Below are 26,692 nucleotides of genomic sequence, written 5' to 3'. Positions count from 1 at the left end.
CCCGCGCTACCGGAGCGCCCGGCCCCGCCTCAGCGCCGGCCGTAAAGCACCGCGCTGCCGCCTTTACGACACCGGCAGGGCCGCCGCCGCCATCGCCATGTTCGGGGCGGCAGAGGAGGACGACGCCGATTTCCTGGCCCCCGGCGGCGGGTGGGTGGCGGGGGGCGGCCTGAGGGGCCTGAGGCGGCTCGGGACTGCCGGGACCACCGGCACCGGGGGGCTGGGGGCGGGCGGCAGCGTGCCCGGTGCTGTTACGGTAACGTTACGGTGACCTGCTTGATGTAAAGGCAGTCCCGTTCGTTACTTTGAGGGGAATTGATTGGTTTTAGTGTTTTTTTTCGGTCCTTACTTGTCCCTTATGCTAGCTTTACAGCAAGCGAAGCGCGGCGGGGCTGCTTAGGCAGCCTCTCTGTGTGAGAGTTCTGCTTTTTCCCAACACGAAGCGGTTGCAGTGGAGCTGCCTGACGTGTGGCACCTTCCTTATGCCTGAGGGTTGGCAAGCGCTTCGTGTGTGATGTAACTCCCAACTGGTGGTGGTCCTTACCTATAAAGCCCGGTCAATCAGGTGAATTTAGTTCATTTTTTGCTTCTAGTGCCAGGTTGGCCTCTCTCTTTGGGCTGGACCAGACAGTCTCAAGCCAGGGAAATGAATTCTTCCAGTACACGGCGCCGAAGCAGCCCAAAAAGGGGCAAACAGCAGCTGGTGAGTAAGGGGAGGGGAGGGAGCTGTGCAGCCTGGGCCTTGCTGGCTGAGCGAGTCCTTGTGAGGAACAGCAGTGCAAACAGCTCGCTGAGCTGTTGGTTCATGATGCTATCTTCCTTCAGTGCTCTCTGTACGCCTGGATTGCCGGTGTCCTTCAGTGATGTTGGAAAACCCTTCTTTGTTCGTTATTTTTTAATTCTCTTCTGGAGTTATGTTTCCTTGGGGGGAGGAATGTTTAATGGCATTGTCACTGGCCAGTAAATGTGGCAGCTCTGTGTCACTAAGAAAGGTTCCTTCTTGCTCTTCAGCAGGTCAGGCGGCCCAGAAGGCGTCCGTGGCCCCAGCAGCTTCAGGAGCGCCGTCAGTCTTTGTGGCCACTGCAGTTCACGCTTATCGATAGTAAGTGCAACACCGGCTTTCTGCGGTGCCTCTTAGGCTCTGTCTCTCTGGAGGCCTGGGACCTAATCATAAGGGAAGATATTCTCTGATGAGCAGGCAGAGGCATCTCATAGAGGTAGCGTTTACATCTCACAGACACACAAATCAATTAAAATTTCTGCTCAGAAAAGTTCTGTTATTGTGCTGCAGTTCAGGATTATGTGGTTAAATGAACAGCAAGTGCTCTGTCTCTGCCTTACAGAGAACTGCAGCCTGGCGTGCTGGCCTGGCATCTGTACTGTTTCTGGCCAGCTCTGTCAGATGCTTGTGTCTCATTGCTTGTGGAAAACTGAGGCATGAGCATAGAATGACAACAGTAAACTTCTGTCTATGTGAGAGTGGAAAGGCTTATTTGTCCTGGATCTATGCAAAGAGCACTTTTCAACTCAAACTACACAATGTGTGTTCCTGTAGTCTGTGGGCAAGCAAGGAAGCTGTAGTTTCTTTAAACTAAGAAAGGTTGCCTAATGTTTGAATGTGGGGAAAGGGACTTGAACTCTGAAGAAGAAAAGCTTGGCAACAGTAGAGAAAAACCTGAGGCAGGGACAGTTCTGCAGCTGAATATCTCACTTGTCTTCCAGTACAAATGGGCAGTACTTGAAGCAAGGCAAGTATGGAGCAGCTGTAGTGGGGAACCATGCCACTAAAGAGGTGAGAAACGCTTCGCAGTAATATTTTTCATGCCAAGAGTACGCTGGTACAAGGCAGTGTTTCCCTGAGCCCACTGGAATGTCTTTGCTTTTGATGTTGGAGGTCTTTAGTTCCACTGCAGCTTATGCCTTTCTTCCCTCCTAGGATTATTTATGGCTCAGTTATTTACCTTGGTGACATCTTTCTTTTTTACAATTCTTCCCGCTTAAACCTAAAATGCTTTGCAGTGACTTGGGCACTGCATGTGTTTTTGGAAGTGATTTTTTTATATTTACTTGGAACCTCTTTGACAATGGGATCATAAATCTGTGCACATGGAAATTGATATGAAGCAAGACTGTTTGATAGTACAGAGATGCCTTGGTGAAGTCCTGTTATTTTGGTAGCAAAAATCTCTCTTCCCCAGTCCTTTCTTCCCAAGTATTCCTGTAAGAGAATGACACTGGAGTGTCTAGGAAAAGGATGTATTTACAGGATACATTGGATATTCTGATGCATCCTTGACATTGGTATTTATACTGCATTTCCTGTCCCCATTGTCTCACAAAGTTTCCTTTGCTTTGGCACGAGGAAAAAAAAAAATGTTTTGGTACACTACTACCTGGGACGCTGACCCGAGCAGCTTTCAGGTGTGGTGTTCATGGGGGAGTTAGGAAAGGTGGAGACAGCAGGAGGGCAAGGCAGCCTTTGTGGTACTTCAACCTGTGCAGCTGTGAGCAGGTCACTGGCAGCAGTGCTGTTGAGTAAAGAAGCCTTGCTACATGTGCAGAAAGGGAAGTAGAGCCGAACATGTCAATGCAGTGTTACCTCTGCATTCCTTAGCACTTTGAAAACTCCAACTTACTGTTACTCAATCTTTTACATTGTATTATTCCTGTAGTTCATGTGTTTTTTATTGAAGGGTTAGTTTACCATCTTTTTACACTGCAACAGGGAGAAAATGTGGAGTTAATTGAAGCATCTTGCATAATGCACAAGAATTATTTTTGAACCACTTTGTTTATCTGCAGGAATAAAGCTTGCATGTTTTCAAGCATCTTTAATAGGTCTTACAACATTATGTTAAGTGCAGTGTTAAGTACTTTTGCTGTGAAGAATGATGCTACAAGCTGTATTTGGCAACACTGTAGTGCTAGGCTCAGAATATGACAAAGCACACTAGAATTGAAAACATTGACTTTGCTTTTTTTTTTTTTTTCCTGCACAATTCTTTATGGAATCCAGTACAGGATTCTCCTTTACATCAGTCAGCAGCAACAGATTGCATCTGCAAGGATCCATCCAGGCTTTGTACTCACGGTAAGATCCTGGATTAGAAAAGCATTCAGTGCTTTGTGGTGTTCAGAATCAATTTCTGTTTGGTGTGAAATGTTTTCTTAAGTCTTAGATTATAGCCTTTGAGATCAAACACCTGACTGACATAGCAAGAGGTGTCATGGTGGCAGGGAGTACTGCTCTCCTAATATGTGTTGCACAAGAGACTTACGTCTGCCTTTTGCAGAGCTCTATGGATCAGTGGATTTCCAAAGGGAAGTACAAGTGCTCTAGGAGCTGTATTAGTACCTCTAGATCACTGAAATGTTTTGAGTTATGCAGTTCTACAACAGAACAAAATTTCTCTTGCTAATAATTCATAGTTAAGTGGCTGAGAGAATACAGCTGAGCAAGCAAATGGAAATGATGGTGAGGAAGTGCTTCCTCTCTGAAACCTAATACTCAGCATTTTCCCGATGATAAGAGCAGAAATAGAACACTGTAAGCCTTAAAACGTAACTTCTTGAAGTTCTGTTTTCTTCTGGTTTTACATAAAAATGGTGTTTTGAGTTGCTGCTCTTAGCTTGTCATTAGGTAATACAGAATTTCCTGGTTGATAGGTGGAAATTCTGCTCCAAAATAGGATCCTGATTCAGAAATTTGGACTGAAATTCTACAATCTTGCTCTTTAGTGCTACGTGTGTTTTAAAAGATTAATGGGCTATGTAGTCAACTAGTGGTAAAATGAATTTTTTAGGATTAAGTACTGAGTGACTCTTCTGGTTAAATATGGAAGTCCAAATGTAATCAAAATTATGAAAAGGAGATTTCTTGCAGATAATGTCAGTGTAGTAGAGCCTAGCTTCAAAGAACCATCGCATTAAAGCTGCAGCAACTATGAAGAACGTAATATTTGCTGAAGTATTTCAGTTATAACAATTCTTCTATTATAACGAGCAAAGAAATAAGGTAAACTGTGCATTCTGAACTTGGGTGGTAATGTGGCAGGATTCTTTTACCTCTACTTAATTTCATTAGCTTTTATTTTAAGCTTCTGTTGGATGCAGTTTTTTTAATGATGTTCTATTTTAATTTAATACATCTTTCATGTATAACGTAGGACTGATTTCCTTTCCCACAGGTTCAACCCAACAATTACAGTACCTTCTATGATGATCAGAGACAAAACTGGTCAATCATGTTTGAGTCAGAAAAGGCAGCGATGGATTTCAGTAAACAGGTAACTGCTTACTCTGTGCAAGGTATGACTTGCTGCCTGCTGTTTGAACTATAGGCAAATGAAGACGTACCTCTAAGAGCACGTTACTGCTGAAAGGTGAAAAAGTTTTACTTTTCTGTTGAAGTTCAGCTTTGAGTATTTGCATAATGGTGACTGAGGCAGGTTTGTGAAGAGCCTGGCTGAGGCTCTTCATTAGCTACAGGCCTCCTGGAGACAGGGAGCCAGTTATTTCTGGTAGGTTTTCTGATCAAGTTTGCTTTAAAACCAACAGTTCTATAGAGATCTATAGAGCAGAGGGTATTTCCTTCTTACATAGCTCAGCAAAATTCAGCACAAGGGAGCATGGAACACCTCTTGAATGCAGCTATAATCTGGGCTTGATCAGTGTGGTAAGAAATGTATCAGATTTGTAATGAGTCATAGTGGAAAGTGCCTGTCTTTCAATGGCCAGAGATGCTGATAAGCCTTCCTTTCACAGGTGTGCATTGCTAAGTGCAACAGCTCCCCAGTGCTCGATTCAGTCCTCTACCAGGATCTCCTTCTTGGAGAAGGGCAGGGAGTTGAAGGAGGGGACTCTCTGGAGATAGCCTATACAGGTTGGCTGTTCCAGAACAATGGGCTTGGACAGGTAAGGATGTTTCTGCCACCTACTAATGTGTGAGTGAGTGTGATTGTCTCTGGAAGGAACCTGCCACCTCTGTCATAGTACTGGTACTTTAAAGGTTTTTTAGTCATTTATGGCACCTTTTTGAGGTCAAGTGTATTACCTGTAGAACAATAAGGGATTCCGTTACTGTTCAGGTGATTGAAATGCTTTTAACTTCATAGGTACTCTCACATTAATACTAAACAAAGCACTGACAAGAGCCAGTGAAGCTACTTATGCTCCTTTGGAAACAGCTTGATGAAGGGATAAGAAGAGGACTGTACGTCATAAAGCACGTCTGCAAATGATAAATAGTTGTAGAGGTCACAAAATCTGTGTTCTATCCTGTTCCTTTGTTAAGAAAGGCAAAAGATATACTTCCAAAAGATATATTCCAAAGCACTACCTTTTTTTTTTAACAACACTTCTGGTTTAACTGTTACTATGATTTGTAGCAAAGGGTTTTTCATTTGCATCCACCTGCAGTTGTATCTTTAGCAATTAAAAAAAGGCTTTCTGTTTTTCATCTTTGGGGTACTTTTTGTTTCTTTTTCTTGGCCTGCTTTGTAGAGATTGGCATGCTTATCTCTATAAACCCAATGGTACACATGGCAGAGCTTACTTCTAATCTCCTGTAGGAGTTGTTCAGCTACCCATGCCTGAGTTCAATGTACGAAATGTCTAGACAGTTCTGTTTGTGTAGTGTTTTAGTTGGACCAATCCTGTACTGACCATCAAGCTGGAAGCAATTTTAAAGTCAGTCTCCAGCTGTCATTCACTTCAAGAAATTGTACTGTGCAATAGACTAGAAACTCTAGCCATGCTCTGTTTTCTGTTTTGAGTTAATTTTGGAAGGTAGCAGGAAGGGAATAGTACATAAGAAATCATAGGAGTTTATGAAGTGTGTGAAGTAGTGTGCAGAATCTTTCAAGAGTTGGGAAATGCATGTGATTTTTGTTTGTTCTTCAACTCTCTAGGTGTTTGACTCAAACATTAACAAGGACAAGTTGTTGCGCCTTAAGCTGGGATCTGGAAAGGTCATCAAGGTAGAACTTCTGGAATTTCATTGTAATAAAATTGTCTCAAATTTTTTGAATTACTGAAGATCTTGATCGGGATTCTTATGTGCTCTTTTTGTTACATGTTTCATTTGGTAGGAAACACTAATGGTGATTCACTCAAAGTGTTGTGTTTTCTTAATTTGCACAGGATAGCCAGGTCTCCTTTTCAGTGGCAATGCTGGGGAGTTGTCCTGTTTTGAAAATAGGATGCTTCCCGTTTTCAAGAGCAGGTTTTTGTGTGGGGTGTGTTTGTTTTCTAGAGGTAACTTAATCAATTACTTAGAGACAAGGTCCCCTGAGACCAAAGAGGAAAAATAAGCTTGAGGGAAAGATTTAGAGTTCTCCCCACTTATTGTGCCTCAGAAGCAGAATCATAGAATATCCTGAGTTGGAAGGGACCCATAAGGATCATCAAGTTCAGCTTCTGGTTCCACACAGATCTACCCAAAAATTCAGACCATGTGACTAAGAAGGTCAAATAACAACTCTCTTAGTTTTTCAGTACTCTCTTAGTTTTTCAGTAAAATCGGGTTGTGAATTGGAGATGTTTCTGTTCAGGTTGCTTCCATCACCTGAATAATTCATATTTGACTTATAATAAGTTGTTCTTTAGAGGTGTACTATTTTTCTATTTATTTTTTTTACTATGTCTCTTGTTATTAATGTTGTCTGGCTGCAGTAGTCACCCTGTTAAATGCTGGCATCTATTTAATAATTTGCATTGCTCTGACTTCTAAATCTCCTTGCCAGTAACTGTTTTCTGTGGGTGCTTTCTAATTCTAACCATAGCAATTAGGGATTGATCTTTCAATAGCTCAGAATCCTGTTCTTTCCCTGAATTTTGAGAGAAATTGGCACTGTATGCCCTGCCAGCTACATGCAACTGCAGAATTTCTGCATGCGGTGTGTAGTTCTTTTCTCCAAGATAGTGTGATCTGTGATAGCTGCTTAAGTTATGATATGTAAAACTTGAACCAGGATTCTGGAACTGCATGGGGACCTAGAAGCCTACAGCCTTTGTGTTAGAGATTGCTGTATGTTTGATTTCATTATGAACATGTCAGAAGCTGCATCTTCATGCTTCAGTTAATATTGTAATTTGTAATAGGCCTTTACAACCCAATACAAGATACAGTTTTAATGCTGCACTATAAAACGAGTAAGATTTTACATGCAGCTATTTATATGTGTTCTGAAATCTCCTATAACTGGAGGAGTAGTCTTAATCAGTGTAATTAAAAGAAACTGTAATGTCACTAATCAAGCTGTTTGCTTTCTATTTTCTTGTCTCTGAATACTGAAGGGCTGGGAAGAAGGAATGGTGGGGATGAAGAAAGGAGGGCGACGGTATCTCATTATTCCTCCAGCCTGGGCCTATGGGACACAGGGAGTGTCTGGCCGTGTCCCTCCAGACTCTACTCTAGTTTTTGAGGTGGAGGTTAGGCGGGTGAGTGTCTCCTCTCAAGTATTTATTTTACATCTACTTTGTGGTTGTTGGGTGGCGGCGTCTGTCTGCAAGGTAGAAACCTGCTGTTGGCATGAGATGTACAGCTCAGAAACTGTTATAAACCTCAGGAAGATGCATATCTTCTTAAAATTAAAATTAAAAAAAATCAACACAGAAATCCCTCTAGGCTGTTTACTAAGACATGTCTGTTCTAACTGTTTTGAGATCTCTTCGTTGTTTTATGTGTGGGTCAATTTTTTTCAAAAATCTCAAAATTGTGAGGAATGAGAAGTTAAAGACTCATCTCTTCCACTTCCAACTCAGTTTTATGTTCTTACTTGAAGTGAATAGACTTGACAAAGGAGTAGTCATCAGAAGTCAATAAGTTGCTGAAAAACCCTTTTGGGGAGCCCAGAATAAGTCTTATTTATGTGCTTCTTAAGGTGAAGCTGGTAAAAGAAGGCTCTGGTTCAGACGGACAGAGTGTTAGTTCAAGGGATTCTCCTGTACCTTCTCCAGTACCCAATTCAGATGGCTTCTCTGCAGACACTGCTTTATTGCCTCCATCTACGATACCTCCAAAGCCTGGGTAAGCAGGAGCATGGTTAAAAACAACTTGCTGCATTAAAACATGGTAATGCTCTTAAACATCAGCAACAATGCTGTACTAACACATCTCTTGGCAAACATGGATCCTCTATGTGCAAACTTAGTGCCATCAGTGTGGCAGAGGAGTGCTCGCTGATGAGTATTGCAGGATGGTTTCTGCTTGAATGCTGACTTTCAGACTTAGAGAAGTCAAAATGGGCACACATGAAAGATGTTATTGATCTACAGTAGAGCTGAGATACAGCATTATTAAGCTGTATAGGTACTGTTACAACAGCTTTCTCATCTCAGGTAGTAGTACAGTTGTAAGTTAGTCTTGGGTCATGGCTAACTTGTTTAACTGCGAATTTTACACTGACGCTTGTTTCTTTAATTAAATGGGCCAGTTGTCCTTTTTAGGCAATAGTTTTCAAGTTTAACTGCTTGTTGTTTTCTTGACACAAATAAGTAGTTTGTTCTCCGACTTGGATACAATTGCTTGTACAAGCACGTGGCCCTTACTGGAACTGACAATCTTTTTTCTGCAATCAGATATTCCAGAGCTGTACAACTTCCGTATAATAACAACAACTTCCTTATAATAACATTCTGAAATCTACAGGTAATGTTGCTGTGTCTTCCAAAAGTAAGATAGGAGAAATGTAAGGAAATGGTTTTGCAGGGGGAGCTGTATTTGACTTTATAAATGCAGAATAGTAGATCCTAAATTGCATCTTGGTTGATGTCTAATATTACATCTGTTTGTCTTTTCAGGGAGCCAGCTGTTCGGGCCAAGTCAAACTCAATCAGTGAACAGTTAGCAGTAAGTGTTTTATTTCCTAAATAAGTCCTACGTAGGGAAGCTTAGTTAGTTTTAATTTTGAATTCTTTATTGTTGAAGATAAAGTGAATGTCATGCAAGATATTCTCAAATGTTTGCCTTATTAGCAGCAGATTAATATCTTGTTTTTGAAGGGGTTAGCAGAACATGAATCTCAGCCCCAGTTCTGAGTCCCAGTTCCTACTCCTGCGTGCAAAGTTACTTTGCCCATGTGGATATTCACAAAGCTAGTTGTCTTATCAGATAAATGAACAAATTTAAAACTGTTAGTAAAGAGTAATTGGGACACTCAGCATATGTTTGTTTAGCTACATGAAAATAAGATTGTGAAAGAGGTAGAAAGGACTGATTTTTCTAAATTAAGGAAGATGTTCAACATTCTTGACAGAAAACACTTTTCCACATCACTTTCTTACTATTGCTGTGTTTTCTGCAGGGATGGATTTTCTATGTAATGGCAGTAATGTCAGCCCAGAAGGAGTATATAAAGTAAGCCAGATTATCAAATCCGTAGTGTTATCTTGCATGCTTGTCAGTGATTGGGTGGAAAAAAACTTTCAAGTTGAAAGAACCAGGCTTGTATAGGTGAGCTTTAAGTGTTAAGTCAGTGCCTTTAAGTATGTAGCAGGATTAGACTTCTATTTTGTTTGGAAATACTGGGCTAAGAGGCAAAGGAAAAGTAACATTAAACATTGTCTTTCAGAATCCAAATGTAGCAAAGGCGAAGTTAATTTCTCGGATGGCTAAAATGGGACAGCCCATGCTGCCTTTCCTTGCCGGGACGGCAGGTAGTCAGCTTGACTCCAGTGACTCAGAAATAGAGGTACATTAATGACTTCAATTTGACTTCTTTTTTAATGCTTCCTATGTGACTTCCTTAAAGTAGAATCCATAGCAATTTCTATTTATACAGGGAAAGCATATTCTATTTATGTGGCAAAAAAAAATTAACAATTCCAGTATTCCTGTCTAGTTCAAATGGGTTCATTGGATAATACCTAGTCTCAAGTGATTTGTTCTTCAACATTCATTTTAATATGTAGAAATGTTTTTAGGATCCAAATACACAGAGAGGGGCACCGCAGCCAGTGGCTTCATCTTCCATGAGACCGTCACAGCCAGCTCATGCTGTACTGCCTACAGTGTCACCACAAGGTAATATGCTGGTGAGGCTGGGTTTTGTATAGAGAAATTTATCTTTGTTTCAGGCTTCAAATACAAGGCTGTTTGAGTAGAGGATTGCTGTCAGGAACTGCAGGAGGAACTGATAGATAGCTTCCAGTAAGAGTTGCTGATCCAAAGCTCCATAGGTAGACTAATTCATAAAGTATGGTACTGAAGTCCTTGGAGTGCATCTACATTGTCATCTTGTGTACACTGCTTGAGGAAGAGCAGCCACGCTGCAAAGTGTGAGCTTCCTTGTCACCCTGTCATTGTGTGTACTGGGGTGGCACTGAGATTTCTAGGACATCTGTGACTTCTGTGGATTGTAAATGAAACAGGTATAAATCACTTTCCATTAGACAGAAAAATCATTTTGTTTGAAAATGATGGAAATAATAGCAAAGAGCATTAAAAGGCTAGCAGTCCTGGTATGGACTTGACCTGCCTCTCCATGATAGGGTAGTAATGTCAGCTACTGGTCAGCTGAGCAGTCTTCAGAGTCAGCCTGAGTAACATCTTGTGTCAGTTGATTCAGAGCACCTTTGAGTGGAAAGAGTTTGTCTAAATGGAATTTGTGGTTAGGAGTGAAGTTTCTGTGAAAGACAACTCTCTTGGCTGAATTTTGATTTTTCACAACACTGCAGACAGGCTTGTGTTAAACTTTTGTCTTCTCAGTAACTTTAACCATGAGAAGGTAAATTATTTCTACCTACTTCCTGATGTCCTGGATTTCTTTGTTCCCTTTCAGTACCTCAAGCATCTGGTTCTATGCCTCCGGTATCTTCTGCTGCTTTAATACCTGCAACAATCCAACCCCAGTCAGTTCTGCCTGGAGGAGCACAGGGCTTTCAGGTACCAAAATCAAATTGAGGAGAATATTAGTGCTTCTGTCTCTTCCTAGAATTCCTTGTGCTCCTCTCCATTGCCAGGAGCAAGGATTCTGTAGCAGCATGCAAGGTTGAGAATCCCAGGCTGCTTTCTGTGACTATCTGGCATTCTCAGATTTCAGTCACATGCCTCTTAGATTTTGATTAGAAAGGCTTTTTGTATGCTGATGGCTTCTTAAAGTTGAACTAAGAATGAACTAGCCTTTTTCAATATCAGCTTTTGTAGTGACTAAAACTTCCAAGTACTTGCAGGGCAGGTGAAAACTACAGTATTGAGGTTTTCCTCAGTCATGGTCTGTTTTCCTGTGAGAGCTCACTTGCACACTTAATATGTTTGCAGGTCAATTTTCATCCAGCAAAAGAATAATCCTTTTAAATGGCTCGTGTTGCCACTGCTGCTAAGTGATGTGACCTGCTTGCTAACAAGGAAACTTCTTAGGGGCTTAACACACACTAGGTGTGTTTTTTCACAGCAGGTAGTGAAGACTTGGAACAAAGCCATTATACGAACAGTTCTATGAAGTATAAATCCAGGCTTATTAGCATACCCTTTTTAGTTATTTAACCTATTTTCAGGAGGTTCTGGAAATCAAACAGTGGTCTATATCATGCAGAAGAACTACTAATTTTGAAAAGGCACAGATTGAGAAAACATTTGATAATGAATAAAAACAGTACATAAAGAAAGAAACTGGTGTGTTGCTTCGGCTTTGTTTTTCTCATGTTGAAATTGCAGAAGCTGTGGCAAGTAACAAGAAAAAAATGAACTTTTCTGAGTAAATAAAAACAAGCCATTAACAAGTCATTAAAGTGAAGCATGTAAGCTTCAGTAATTTGCATGTATGTTTTTAAACTTTATTTGAAAGTTTAACCCTGTTTTCGAATCTTAATACAACTTGTTCCAAGTTTCAAGATACTTTTTTTTGTTTTCCTGAGAGAGTAAACTGATAGGTGTTTAATGTGTTAATGAGTGAAGTACTTCTAGCATTTTTCAATCTATTTAGCTGCTTCTGATGAGCACTGAGAAGGGAAGTTGCAGTCAAATTGTGTTGCACTTCATGAGCCTTACCTAGAAGTACTCTCATGTTCAAGTTAGCACAACTTCAAAGTACCACACATCCAGTGAGCTGTCTCTGTGCCGGTCTTTGCCTGCCACAAATACAGGGTAACATGCTTTGTCTTAAGCTGCAGCGAAGACAGTAACTTACTAAGCTGTAATATGAACACATACCTAAGCCTTTAAAGAAGAGTACCTTTTGTTTTTTTTTTTCCTTTACTAAGACAGTTATGTAATTTGACTTTCTGCTCCATACTCTTTTTTTTGCTTTCCAAATATCACACTTGTTTTGGGGTTTAAAAAGACATGAAGACCTCTTAAGTATGAATGGGAAAAATATCACAATATATTCTTATCTGTTGATTTGTTCTGCAAGCCATATCCAGGAATGCCACTTGCTTACCCCCAAACTGCTACATCTGCTTCTCAGCTCCAGCCTGTAGGCCAGCTGTATCCCGCACCTTACCAAGGTATGTTTAAAAAGCACATGCTTTACAGAAGTTTTTAATACCAACAGTGAGCTCTTTATAATGGTGATCTGGGTAGCAATGGTAACATACATTTCTACTCTGTCTGTAATGCTGTACTGTTTCACAAGTCCTTATTTCCCCTTCATTGGTACAAAAAATACTTTCCAGTAAATGCACTTTCTTAGCTTAAGGAACTTTGAGCAGTGTGAAAGGGGAGGCAATATCTAGGTGTATTCCCAAGCTTATATGTTATTAAAGGTGTTTTATAGCTGATGCTTACAGTTGTTATTTTTACAGTTATATTCACAACTGTTTAGTTTCTAATAACTATCTAGAAAAGCTAGGCTGACAGGGGTAGTGGGGAGGGCAGTTTCGTTGTGCAGTGAGGAAAGTAGTGGTCATCCTATCTGATAAGCTGCAAACTGCTAAACATTGCTTTTGGTACACACATGTATATATGCAGACACTCTGCCCTTGTGACTGCAGTTCTCTCTCTCCTTTCCATTCAAGCACCTGGGGATGTTACTTCCTTTTTGATGACAGAAGCTCGGCAACATAACACTGAAATCCGAATGGCTGTTAGCAAAGTCGTAGATAAAATGGATCATCTGGCTGCAAAGGTAGTGTGTGGCATAGACAGACTTGTTTACAAGTTGCTGCAATTTGCTCTCCAAATGTAGTCTGGGGAGTTGACTCTATTTAAATGCCTACATTAAGCTTGTAAGCATGTCCTAACTTAATGAAAATTCCAGTATCCAGTATTATCAAACCTTGAAGTGGTAGCAATTCAGCTACTATGCAAAGTTAATGCTAGCTTTGGGGAAGGTGTTTTGCTTATTTCCTTAAATGTCATATGTACTTTGTTTGGAGAGCTTCAATGCCCTTCAGGAGATGTCACAGTTGATGTCATAGCATGTGCCCTAGAGCTCATCAGACAGAAAGGTGAAATGATTTGGTGAAATGGCAGATGTCTGACTCTTACCTGCATCCATAAATTCATTTCATCTGGCTTGATTTATCCCTACAGGTGGAGGAGTTGAAGAAACAAAATGCTGGTAACACCTCACTACTGCCTGGTATTTCCTCTGTTACTATGGAAGCCTCTATGATCATGAGCAACATCCAACGCATAATCCAGGTAAGCGTAGGCAGCCTTACTTGACTATTTACTCTATGAACTGGAGCCTACAGTATTATTCCTAATGAGGATACCTGTACTGGTTTGGCCCAAATGTACATCCATCCATGTATTCTATTTGTGTGGCCAAAAACAACTGGTTAGGGAAAAGCATGTGCTATACACCAATTTCCATCACAGCACATGTGTGCACACAAACATATGTGCTACTCTGGCCTTCCAACAGTTTGTTTGGGGACTCCAGGAGCCAGAGTTGATATGTTTGTATTTAATAGCCCTTGACAGAGTTCAAGTGAAAGAAACTCAGTCTCTTTTTAAACTGGTATGTATTTAACCCAGCATGTCTTGCAGAAGGGAATTTCACAGAGGAAATACAGTGTTGCAAGAACCATCTACTTCTATGCCTTGCTACTCTGCTTCATAGTGTTTCTAGGCAGCAGCTTTACAGTACTTTTTTTTCTTGAGGGTGAAAAAGTCAACCAGATGCAATATTACCAAGTACATGGTTTGGCAATCACTGTCCTGTTCCAGGATTCCTGCTGAATTCCTGCATGGTGTCTTTCTGTGATGGCCTGCAATTGCCACAGGAGGTGATAAGCCTCACCACTGTATTCCATTTGTACAGGATAAAGATTTAGGCAGTGTTGCAGGGAAGTCTGAATGAAGTTTAATATTCATGTTAAGTATGAATATTCAAGAAAGTTGAATATTCATGTTAAGCTGTACTTTAGGAGAATGAGAGACTGAAGCAAGAGATATTTGAGAAGAGCAGTCGGATTGAGGAGCAGAATGAGAAGATCAGCGAGCTGATTGAGCGAAATCAGAGGTAAGGAGCGAAAGGATATGGTGTGTCTGCATTTACAAAGGGTATCTAGCTTACATGCACTTAGGCATAACTGGGGGGTGTCCTTTCTCTAGGATGGAGATGTTCCTTTTTTTTTTTTTGTACTGATATGTTATTTTTAGCCCTCTGTCCTTGCAGGGTGTATCTCTTGCGGGGTGTATCTCCAAAGTTAGGATTTACAGTAAATGTGAATATGTAAGAGGGAAAGATCTTGAGCCGTCATCTATGAGTGTGCTTTCTCTGCTTCTAGGAGATACTTTGCTTTTGCTAGCCTTTTAGTAAAACGGAAAGAGCCGTACAGGAAGCTGTGTTCTAAGTTCCAGTGTTATATTCCATTAAGTTTAAGAAGGGGAATAACTTCTTCAAGGAAATAGCAGCAGCCAGTGGTTACCAGATTTTCAAAAATCCTGACTGTATGGTAGGAACATTAGGCTAGTATCAGAAGTGGAGCACATATCTGAACAGATACAATCTGGGCTGAAAGCCAGGCACACCCATTCCACTTTAAGATAACTTCTTGGTGCAGGACGTCGTGCAGAATCATCTGGGACTTCTCATTAATGAAACCTGATTTGAAGTACTGCCTTTTGTCTGATCACCTTTTGCTCCATGTCACTTATTTACATAAATGCTCATTCCATCTACAACTGTTCACAGATACGTCGAACAAAGTAACTTGCTAATGGAGCAGAGGAACCACTCACTGCAAACAACAAATGAAAACACACAGGCAAGAGTCTTGCATGCAGAGCAAGAGAAGGTAAAACCATGGTGACAGCATAGATTTCTGTCAGCAGCCAGGAAGGGGGCTTGTTGTTGCAGTAAAACCTGCTGAAATCTCTTTAGTCAAGTCATATCTTCTGCAAGGCCACTGCAGTTCTCAAATGATGTTTTGAAAAAAAATTGTCATGTTCTAATGGCTTTCATGATAAAAGCAGCACAGAGCACTTAGATCTTTGTGCTTTTACAGCTTAAGTATTCTTAGTTTAAGAACAGTGTCTCTTAATTTCATAGGTAGATGGCCAACATGTTGAGATATTGTGTGTGCTGTGGGGCTTTGGCTGAAAATGCACATCACTTTTTTAGTTGTGTTGAGTTTCTAAGGGTTTATTCTTCTATTTAACTGGCATAAAGATTGAGCGTAGCTATAAGAAAAATTTCCTACTAGGGCTTTGGTCCAAGCACTGGACCTTTCCTCTTTATATACACTGATTCGAATGAGTCTAATGAGACAAGAAAACTAAATTCCTGTTTATGCTAGATGGTGATATTTGGAGATGTAAAAGAGCACCCTACTTCTGTTCAGGTGAAGTTCTGGCTTAGGATGTGATCATTTTCCAAATAATTCTGTAGAGTTGACTAAATAAGGTATTTTTTGTGTTCTTATGCTAGTGTGGTCCTTTGGGAGGTCCTCTGGGGACCAGGAGTTGGACTTGATGATCCTTATGGGTCCCTTCCAACTCTGATAGTCCATGATTCCAAGATTCTATGATTCTATAGCAATCAAAAAATACTGTCTTTAGCATAAAGTATTGTGTTTTTGAGTAAGAGGCTACTGAGAGAGCTTCTTAAACCAGTTAAATCAACTTTTTATTCTGTGAAGTGCACTCATAACAGCCTAACCCTGGTATTCCACCTCTTACTTCTGTAATTGCATGGTGTCTTCTATGCTTTCTCTAGCAGTTTAAAATTATACTAGGCTGAGCTGTGCATCTCTCCAGTACAAATATAAATAAATGTTTGCTCTGCATGAGAACCATGACTTGGTGCATGGAAACAGCTGTTTCCAAAAGTGTGCTAACAAGTCTGTCTGTAAGGTAAAAATAAGTAATATATGGCTGATGCACATCTGCTGATATGAGCAGGTGAAGGTTGACTGTATTTTTCTCCTGAGAGCCCAGGTTGAACACCTATAACTGGGAGTGTAAGAGATTCTAACCAAGTCAGACTGAAACAATAAATAAAATTCTTTTCTGTAAATGAGTATCACATCCTGCTTGCATTAAAAGTAACTTGGGGAGAGAATGCCTTCTAGAAGTATAAGATAAAATCTTCAGGAATCTTTTGGACATCACCTGCAGTGACTGAGCAGTCCACTGTCTAGGTGACAATACTATTACATGAATAGACTTCAGACTAGACTAGACAAGCTATGACTTGCACTAGAGAAACTTCCCTAGCTCTGAGGGAGGATTGACTGTAAATCTGAAGCCTGGTGCTCCTTCCTCTTTCTTTTATCTAACATAATGTGTTCTGTGACTGCTGCTATGGACAGTTCCACAAGTATTTTTTGGTAAGAGAAACAAGGAAGAGAATTTCAAACTGTTTTATCTGTGCTTTATGTAAAAATTTGGAACTTGCCATTTATTTCACAATAGAGGCCAGGCATCTGTAGACAGGGTCTCTGTGAAGAAGTACTAGTAACTTGCTGCTTTGGGGATATAGTTCTTTGACCCTGTCGGAGCATGTCACAGCTTTCAATTTAGGCTTATGTTCCGTAACGATTGGTAGTGCTCCACACTCTCTACTGCAACAAAATGGTAGTCACATGCAGGACCTGCTGACTGCCAGTCTGCTGACTGCTCCTCTAATCCACGTGGTGTGTGATGTATCTGTAAGGATCTCTTTAGATTCCTTCTTTTAAGCCAGGCTTTTCTACCTCTAAGTTTTTACAGTCCTTGGAAAAAATTAAGTGCTTCTCTGGCATGTATCAGGCTCCTGTAATGAAGCATTTAGTTTTTCTGATGATGATGATGAATGTCTCTGCCTTTCAAGTTGTGTTCTTAACTCTTCCTGTTTCCTGTCACTGCTTTCTCTTCCTAGCACATGCTGCCAGTGGATCGGGGCTGGGACCAGGTGAGGCAGTGTCTGCTGACTGTGTAGATGATAGCTAATTGTGCCCTAGATAGTGCCAGCCCAGCTTCCTCTTGAACTGGCTAGAAGAATTGCCTCAGATCTTAAATTAGCACAGATCTTTCACTTGGAGAAAGGCCTTATAGCTGGCAGCGTAGCCACTGGCCCCCTCTTTCTTGGGGAGCCCTTTTGAAGAATGTTGTCACGTTGCTGCTCATTTCACCTCCCCCGTGGGACAAATAGGATGTGATCATATCAGATCAGGTATGGATCACATAATATTTTCACTACTTGAAAGTTGGAGGCTGGAGCTGAGCTAGTATAGACATGAAGTGTTCACTGCAGAAACGTAGGTCTAATAATAGTTTCTGGCATAGAATTTCCTCTTTACTTTTCTTTGTGTGTCCTTAAAGACATTAGCAAGTGTTAAAATAACCTTTAGATATGCTGTGGGGTTTTATTGTTTTTAGCATGCTAGAAGTCAATATCCTGAACTGTGATGAGAAGTTTATGGAAACATAAGAAGAAAGCAGATCTGTCTTTAGACAGTCTCTGTCAAAGTGTTTCTTAAAAATTAATGGTGTAGAATCCCAGCTCTCGAAGTCAGCACGTATTCATCTTTGCCATGTTTGGAAACATTTTGCTTATGGCTCTTCTCTGCCAGAAGGTGGTGGTCATAGTCTTTAGTTCTCTCATGGAGATGTCTGAGAGAAACTCCATTTCATGAGAACTTACTGGCTTTAAAAACCATGAAAGCCTGTTAGGAACTCAAATGTAAGCATAGATATACAATCTGTTCAGGTGTTCCCTGCAGCAAGTGAGATTTTCTGACAGATGTAGTTCTGTCTCTGCAGAGCATCCTCTGAATCTTCTGTGTCCTACACAACAAGAATGGGAACATAACTTTTGTGTCTGTCTTGATGACTTGAGCCTCTCCTAACATGTTGCTTGCAAGTAGTCTAACAAGCTCTATCATTACCTGGTTTTCCATGAGTCACTGACTTTGAGCAATACTAAATTTAAACAGGTTAACAAATTACTGTGAGAACCATGCTCCAAAATGGCAGCATTACACATGCAGGTACCTCAAGGTGACTACATGCTGTGTGCTTGGGAGAGAAGGTGCTTATTTAGCTGGAACAAGCCTATGTTGTGGGGCTTTTCAATGATTTGTAAGCTTATTGAGAATAATTAGATCTTACAGTCCAGGCTTTTACGTGAGTAGATACTGTCATAGAATGACAGCTCTGAACAGAACCACCAGCACTGGTACTACTCTTAAAAATATGCTTAAGCTTTCCTGGGAAAACTCCCTGATGTAATATGAGGTTGATGGTGGCCTAATGTAACTCTCTAGTTAGTCTGGACAGGTTACAGCTGAATGACTCTCGGTAACATGGTTAAAGGTTGTTAGTGCCTCCTCAACAGGGAAGTATCTTCTAGGTGCTGGATCCCATCGCTTGCCCTGAGAAGGTCTTCTGTACTTTCACAGTTCTTCCTGTGAGAACAGTTCTGGTGCCTTCTCATGCTTTTGTACCCTGTTATTTTCCTTCTTTCCCCTCTTTCTATGCTCTGTGATACAGGCCAAAGTTGCGGAGGAGTTAGCAGCTGCCACAGCACAGGTTTCCCAACTGCAACTGGAGCTGACTGCCCACAAAAAGAAGGAAATGGACCTGCGGAAACAGCTCTCTGCTGCACTGCAGGATGCAGAGCGACATGAGACGCAACTCAACAAACTGCAAGCACAGTTAGCAGGTAAGACTTGTGCTTGTTCTGTGAGAGCTCCTTAATGTCATTCTTCTTCCACTTCTGTAAGTTATACGGTTCTTTCTTCTGAGATGTTTATTCCTGCATTCCCTAGGATCAGTCACAAGGGTATCAAAGAATATACATGCACTGAAATGTCTGAAGGGTAGGTGCATCATTGCTGCTGCTAACAGGACAGTGAGTTGAATTGATGACGAAGTCAGTGTGTTGCAGGGGTGTCTTTTGTAGAAGCAGGCTCTTGGCCTTGGTGTCTTAACATCTTAGTCTTAGAGGAGCTAAATTTTCTATTGGTTTAAAAAGTTCAGATGCAGGCTGAGGCACAAACAGCCCCATTTCACAGAAGAAGCTCCTAATAAATTCAGGTTCCTGCTGCAGATAGAATCCATACATTTTCTCATTGTGCAAGAGAAGCACTGTTCATTTCAGTCAGCCTTAATCTGAAACATGTAGTGCTGAAACCCACGGTAAAGCATGTTTTTTGCAGAGCTCCAAGAAGCCTCTGAGGACACTCAGACTAGGTTCAAAGCTGAGAAGCAGAGCCGTAAACACCTGGACATGAAGATTACTGCACTGGAAGAAGAGCTGGCAGACCTAAAAGTAGAAAAGGAGACTCTTGAAAGGGTATGTCCTGTGCCAGCCTCACAGAGAGGCTCACAATTTCAGCTTTATACTTAGAAAAATAAAACACACAACTTGATCGTGCTTGTAAATGTGTAGGTTAAGTGAATCATCTGCAGGCAAGGATCCCCTGTGCTGGTGGATCCTCTGTCGTGTTTACGTGACCTTTTTGTGTACTTACCTGATAGTATGGTAACCTTCCTATCTATAAAATACATTTCAGCTTTGTTTTGATTCTGTTCTCAAACAAGCTCTTTATGCAAAAAGAAGAGAAGCTACTTTTGTGTGGTCTGGCCTATGCTCGAGTCCTCTTCTATATTGCAGAATCTTGCTGAGAGGAAGAAGAAATCCCTTTCAGAGAGAGCTCAAGCAGAGGAAGAGATGGAAGAAATACGCAGGTCATATCAGCAGGAACTGGACAAGCTTCGACAGTTGCTGAAAAAGGCGAGGACTTCAACTGACCAGGCGGCAGCAGAGCAGGTGAGTTGTGGGAGCTTCTCTGGGGGGTGTCTAGAAAACTTGAAGGAATCTACAGGTAGAAAACAGTCATGAAAACTGCTTGGGTAGTGAAAGAATGAAAACATTAGCCACTTGCTTTTAAAGGTGAACTTTAACATAGGGTTCACTTTCTTTGTCTTTCTGAAATGTCCTTGGTGTTTGACGCTACTTCTTACTCCAGGATTTACACTGTCTCCCTAAGGAAATGCATGATTTGAGTAGGCTGCTGGGTCCCAGTCATTCTCTGACTCAAGCCACAGGCTCCTGACTCTGCTGTAAAGTTTTGATGCAGCAGTGATGCAGACTGGCACACACCATGTTTAGACTGTCTTAAAGAGAATGTCAATCTGAGGAAAGGAGAGACCTCAAATTCATTCTCTAGTAGAAAGATCAACACATGACTGCTGATGAGTGGAAGACTGCTTAGAAATATGCCAAGAGACCTGAAGTCTGGGCCAGCCCTTTGGGCCAGCCCTTTAGGCCAGCCTGCAGAATTGTAGCTGGAATTGAACTCTGAGAGGTCTGGGCAGGAGCTGTGGATGGCTGCTGCCTTTGTGTAGGCATTGAAGCCTACAGCAGAAGATGTTGTTTTCCCACCTCTTGTTTGGGCCCTAAGCTTTCAGCCAGTTGTTATGCAAATACTGATGAAGTGTGATTGTTTCTAATGATCTGTTATGTGATGGGCAGCTATCGCTCGTACAGGCAGAGCTGGAATCCCAGTGGGAAGCCAAATGTGAACGTATGTTGGCCTCAGCCAAGGAGCAGCACACCAGGCAGTACCAGGAGGTGTGTGAGCAGAGAGACTCCCTGCAGCAGCAGGTGTCCCAGCTGGAAGAGAAGGTAAAGGGCTGTTCTTTACTGCTGGAATACAATGCTGAATAACCAGTGACTGTAACCAAGTCCTCTGCCACCTGATTGTGGCTTGACTTCTAACTTTTTGACTGCTTGCAGAATTTGATCTAATCCACAGGATGTGTCCAGACTTGCATCTGTTACACTGGGTTACACTGGGTGGGTGGGTGAGCTGGCTGTTGCAACCCTTGAGTGAGCTAGGGCTGAGATGTCAATGCTGACAAACTAAAGCAACACCTGTAGTCTCTTCTGCTTGTCTATACAGTGTTATTTCTGCTCAAAAACAATTATTGAAATAGTCTTGAATTTGGTGATACTGAAAAGGGCTGTAAACTGATAGGCTCTAGTTCTTGTCTTTCAGCTTGGGGCTCTAAAACATTTGAAAAAAGCAGAGGAGCAAAAATTGTCCGACCTTCAGCAACGCTTAGAACAACTGGAGCCTATCAAAGAGAAGGTAAAGGGGATAACATAGGAGCTGACTGCAAATTGTAGTGCAGTAATGATTAGCCTCAGGCCATGTGTCCTAAATAACAAGAACACAAGTTCAGGAATACGAGAGGGAAGGAAAATCTCTGCATTGCTTCTAGCAAATCAGAACAGGCCAAGTGATGAGACCTAGCCCTTCTTTCACTGGCATCTTAATACCAAGAACGGGCACAGCATTATTAGGTGAACTGGAAGAGTTAATTACATGGCTGGTTGTGTGTCTCCAAGGATTTGGCTGTGTCTGTCTGTGCATGGCTATATTTGGATTTCTTTATTTTGGTGGTGTTACTTTCAGTAAAGTCTTCTGCAACTCTATAAAAGCCCTGCTTTTGAGTCTACACTCAGCAATTTGCCCCTCACTTTTTAAAAAAAAAAAAAGTCTACCAGGTTTACCACTGAATTTCATTATGAAGCTGTTCTGACTTTTGTTTCTCTTTGGCAGTATTCAGCCTTGCAGTCTGATGCAGCAGTACTGAAGGCTCGCTATGAAGAACGCATCCAAGAGCTGGAGAAGGATCAGGACAGATCTTCCCCTGCAGACTTCACAGAAGAAGTGAGTTTGACTATATAAAATTTCTCTTTACTGAACAATCTATTCTATTTACACCCAAATTATTTCTCTTTGAGCAGAGATGAGAAGAAAAAACAGATAAAAACAGATTTTTAAAAAAAAAAACAGCCTTACTATTTTCTCCATTAAAAAAGCACCCTGGCTATGGTAATAGGGTCCATAGAGGAGCAAAGGACGCTATCTTCCTGATGACCACTGTTGCTTTTTTAGTTTAAAACCTTAAATCTTAAGTTTAGATTGAAAATTTGAAGTAATAAGTTGAAGTAGTAAGGGAGAAGTGTCTGCCTTGGGTTTGTACAACCTGCCTCCATTTTGGAGGAATGGGTTTGCTGTGTAGGTAATGGTTCTGAATTAAATGACATGATGCATTCTGTTTTGCTGCTGGAATTCCTGATTTGAAAAGTAGTGGATTGTTTGAAACAACATGTGTTTGCTTGCATTTATTGCTCTTCTGCCTGGAGAAGTATCTGTTCTTGAATCCAGTACTTCACATGTTAGTGAATTGTATCTCTTTCCCTCTTTCTCTTTTCCAGGTAAAGAAAATAATGAATGGGGTATTTCAGTCTCTTCGGGGTGAATTTGAACTGGAAGAGACATACAGTGGCAGGACAGTTCTGGGTGTTGTCATGAACACTATTAAGGTACAACAGCAATAAGAGAGATGAGGTGGTAAATGTGAGAAATTAAGGCTTTGGCTAAAACAAAGTGTTGTGAATCTGAAATAGCTAAAGCAGAAGTTTGTGGGTGGCAAAGCAGCCTAGCAGTAGAACATACAGGGATCTGTGATGGCTTGTCTAGTGTATAACCTACACTCTTCCTATTCGATTTCTTAGACTGTAACACTGCAGCTACTCAACAAACAGCAGGAGAAATCAGAGCGTGACGGTAAAACAGAAGAACCTGGAGCAGGGAGGCTGGAGGGATCTCTTGGAGCAAAGAAAGACCACGAAGAGTCTGCACAGCGCAGCCCTGCACAGGGTGCTGCTTGCCCAGCTCGTCCTGGAGAAGTGAGCACAGGCTCCCCAGCGTGTGACCAGAAAGGTGAATCTGCACCTCTAGTTGCCAGGGCCAGGATGCTTGAAGAGGAGCAGACAGCACAGAGCAACGGGGTGTCAGAAGAGGAGGAGGTCCCTCAGGAGTCTCTCTCTCCCAGAGCAGAGTCCTGCTTAAATCCTGATAAGCAGCCTGAGCTTGCAGAACAACCTGTTCCCAAGGTGGATGAGGACTTTGTCCTATCTGGGCAGAGGCAGGAGAGCAGCCCCATCAAGAAAGCGGAGACTGAACTCAGTCCCTCCACAGTATCTTTGCAGGCAGAAGTTGCAGAGCCTTCTGTTCTAGAAACTAGGTCTGGAGAAGTGGCTGTGGCTGTGCTTCCAGAGGAGCCATCTGCAGAGCAGAAGGCAGAGGAGCCTGTGGGAGGCTTAGAGCCCCCTCCCTTAAGTAGTGAAGGAGGAAACTGCACAGACCTGTCAGATGGAGCTAGTTCTGACCAGGAGCCTGCTTCAGTATCCACAGCAGAGAAAAGCTCAGCTGTCGTCAGAGAAATCCCACGACAGCAGGAACTGGGCTCCAGCCCCGGGCAAAAAGATTCCAGGTAAGGTATGACTGCAGGGGTCACCACAGTCCTGTCTTCCTGCTGATCAGCTTGGACTGGTGTGGCAGCACCGAGGGAGGGCTTCAGCCCCAGTGCATGTGTGCAGGGCCGGAGTGCCATCACGGTGCTAGTCCTGGGAGGCACAACCGGCTGCTGGCAGAGCGCAGGCTGTCCGGGGCACACTCTGTGGGGGCAGTTGCAGAAGCAGCTGGGTGGAGGTGGTGTTGCCATCGTCCCTTGTGAATGATTCCCAGCTGAGTGCAGGGGGTGTGCTGTTCCTCTGGGATCTGCTACAGATGGCTGCCAGGTCCCGTTACTGAACTGTCCTGCACTGGCAAATAGCACGTGCCTCAAAACACTAAGTGGTTTTTAGGTCATTCTTAATAGAACATATAAAAGGAAGCTAACATGCCATAGTCTGCAAGTAAACTGTTCTTTCTTTGTCTTCTTCTAGCCTCTTTGAGGATGACAACTTCTTTAAAACAACATCTCATAAACCACTGAAGCCTCAAGTTCCCTCTGAAGAGGAGGATGAGGAGGAAGTGGTATGTATTTGTCTTTCCACTCCACTAAACTAAGGATTTTTCATGGAAAATTTCTGTGGCAGTGGGTGCTCACTGGCTCCTGCCTGCTGAGCTTGGAGCTTCGATGCATTCTCTGTATACATTTTCAGTGTCTGGATTTGTTTCTTGTTAAGCTTGGAGGAGTTGCATGGGCTGAGGCAGTGACAACGAACTCCTGCTGGCATGATATTAGGACATTTTCACAGGTTAAGTGAAGGGTTTTTAGTCTTCCTCTCTCCTATCCCTTTAGGTTATAGGCATCTCCTGGAAGATTAAGCCATCATGTGAGAAATACAAAAAAACATAATGAGGCCCCATAAAGTTGAGATCTCATAGCCAGAGGTGCATAGCAATTACTAGTTACTGGGAAGCTGTTACTGACAAATTTCTCCCTGGTTTGACTTCCAGAGCATGAAGGGGCGCCCCCCTCCTGCTCCACTCTTTGCTGATGATGACGACGATGATCTGGACTGGCTGGGATGAAGAACTGGCTGGTGAGCCTGTGTGCCCCCTCCTCTGGGCATGGCCTCTTCCTGTGCACTTAGCACTTAACAAGCTGCGGATGTGGGACAGTTGTGAACAAACAGGGACTTCCCAGGCTATTGTACTGCAAAGTGACAGGGCCTGAGAGCAAGTGTCTCTGGTTTGCACTCTTGGGCACTCAGACCCTTTGTTCTGACCTGACAGACATGCGCAGAGCGTGCGACAAGCTGCAGGAGCTGACCAGTCTCGCTGCATGTTTGTATTGCTGTCCTACTTCTGTGAACCGTTGATTCATTAATCTGAAACGTTATGCAAATATGAACCATGTAAAGTGCTTCAGAACGAGTTTGGCAGGACCCTGCAGTAGGTAACTATTTTCATAAAAGTCAGACTAAAATCTCTCCTTCCCCAGTGATGATCTTGGAATATTCCTGTTAACCCCCAGTGTTAGGCTCTACGCCTCTGCACCACCTCATCTCCTTAGGCTTAGCAGAGTGCGGTGGGAGATCCAGCTGAGATGCAGGCAAATGCTTCCTGGAGGCTGAAGGCTCTGCACAGGCAGCTTCTGGAAACTCCAGGGGCTGCCAGGTTCATGTCAGTGCTGTTGTATGTTCAGAGCTGCAGCACACATGGGTAGAGGCGCCCTTTAGTGGTACTGGAGGTCAGGCTCTGTTGGGCCAATGCTCCAAGCCCACAGGTAGCACCTGGTAATTGCTGTTGTGAGGAGCCAAATCCCCAGCTGTGGCTTACAGAGGAGCTTGAGGCTCAGCAAAGCCTCATGAAAGTGATTCAGTGCGCAGCCTGTGCGGACAGCTCATCTCTTCTTTGTTTGCATGCAGAGGTGAGGTTTTCTCTGCTGGGTTTTCTCAGCACTGCCAGAGAAAGCAGCAATGCAGATGTGTAATGTGCTCTTCTCCAGAGAAGAAAGAGCTACTGTAGGCAGCCAAACCCCTCTCCTGTGCCTTTTTCTCTGTCGCTGCTTCAGGTGTGATGGACATAGCACAAGTTAACCTGATGGTGGTTGGATGTGTATAAACCAGCCTGACCTGGGCTCTGCTGTGCAGCCAGGGGTTGGGGTGTAAATTCCTGTAACTTCTGTCTAGGTGAAGCTAGAGGGGAGAGCAGTGAGGACAGATAGCTGGGCAGCCAAGTTGGATTTCTCACAGCACTTCTATTTCTAGGCTCACTAGCACTTGATGAAACTTAGAAGCAGTTCATACAGTGTCTCTAAAACGAATAGCACCACCACCTTCTTCCATTAACAAAAACGGAAGTTTTTAAAATAATTCTGCCAACATTTAGCTTCCACAATTTTCTCATCCTCTCCAAAGCGAGTTTGATCTATGCCCTCTTAAATGCCACTTTCTTGGGGAAAAACAGTAAAAGTACTGGGTGTTCTTGTGTGTTAGTGTAGCAGTCTGTTAGGTCCCCGTCCCTACTTTGCCCTCTGTGTATGGCAAATGGCCAAGCTCAGAGCCCAAAGCCTGTGAGACAGCCAGCCATGGGGCCACTTGTGTCACAGGGTGAACTTAGCTTGAGTTTCCTTAAAAGCTGCTCCAATAATCAAAGAACAAGTAATTATTCAGTGCTGAACAGTGACAGGGTGTGAAACCCTGACCTCCTGGGGCTCTGTCCATTCTGGGGCTTCCCCCTTCTGGGGCTCCCTTTCCATGTGCAGATCTGAGCATAAACACTCTTTGGGGCTGTGTTCTAGTGCAGGTCCTGACTAATAATAACACATTCCACTTCTTGTTTCCTGATACATACAGATAGACAACCTGAAGGGTTTGCATTTCACTTCTTGAAAAATAAAGTGCAATTAAACCTGTATCTTCTGTTTGTATGGACTTTACTCAGCATGCGTCTATCTGTATACACTTGAATACAGACTTACATTAGATTCAGACTTGGTCTAGAACCTCTTCCTCTGGGACCATTCTTACTGTTAAACCCCTCTCAGGGGAGACAAGAGCAGTTT

The 26,692-nt window shown here is 42.4% G+C and overlaps 1 protein-coding gene across 5 annotated transcripts; it reads left to right on the top strand.

Annotated features, from left to right (window-relative positions):
• Positions 1-34: 34 nt before the first annotated feature.
• Positions 35-26,544, top strand: FKBP15 (FKBP prolyl isomerase family member 15). Of its 5 annotated transcripts, none has more exons than XM_084494439.1 (30): positions 35-150; positions 594-703; positions 1,015-1,102; positions 1,723-1,792; positions 3,017-3,091; positions 4,188-4,286; positions 4,765-4,914; positions 5,910-5,978; positions 7,297-7,440; positions 7,884-8,029; positions 8,803-8,851; positions 9,573-9,692; positions 9,925-10,024; positions 10,782-10,885; positions 12,354-12,447; positions 12,958-13,067; positions 13,475-13,585; positions 14,317-14,411; positions 15,087-15,189; positions 17,253-17,285; positions 18,866-19,037; positions 19,534-19,670; positions 19,992-20,147; positions 20,853-21,005; positions 21,379-21,471; positions 21,946-22,056; positions 22,608-22,715; positions 22,908-23,668; positions 24,123-24,213; positions 24,640-26,544. In XM_084494439.1, exons 1-30 carry the CDS (start codon positions 98-100, stop codon positions 24,712-24,714), a joined length of 3,780 nt encoding a protein of 1,259 aa, XP_084350565.1. In that variant the 5' UTR covers positions 35-97; the 3' UTR covers positions 24,715-26,544. The 5 variants fall into 5 exon arrangements, with proteins under 5 accessions (XP_084350565.1, XP_084350566.1, XP_084350564.1 ...); XM_084494440.1 differs by having other exon boundaries at positions 1,012-1,102; positions 20,868-21,005; XM_084494438.1 differs by having other exon boundaries at positions 1,012-1,102.
• Positions 26,545-26,692: the final 148 nt, after the last annotated feature.

The sequence above is a fragment of the Aythya ferina genome (assembly GCF_964211825.1).
Source record: "Aythya ferina genome assembly, chromosome: 20".
Classification (NCBI taxonomy): Eukaryota; Metazoa; Chordata; class Aves; order Anseriformes; family Anatidae; genus Aythya; species Aythya ferina.
This window is presented reverse-complemented; position numbering and strand designations above follow the sequence as displayed.

What these genes read in the sequence shown, in the direction of transcription:
- FKBP15 (XM_084494438.1), top strand. Translation starts at nt 98, where the DNA reads ATGTTCGGGGCGGCAGAGGAGGACGACGCCGATTTCCTGGCCCCCGGC. An exon ending in ACGATACCTCCAAAGCCTGG is followed by an intron (nt 8,030 to 8,802) that starts GTAAGCAGGAGC and finishes TTGTCTTTTCAG; the next exon opens with GGAGCCAGCTGTTCGGGCCA. An exon ending in AAAAGGAGACTCTTGAAAGG is followed by an intron (nt 19,671 to 19,991) that starts GTATGTCCTGTG and finishes TCTATATTGCAG; the next exon opens with AATCTTGCTGAGAGGAAGAA.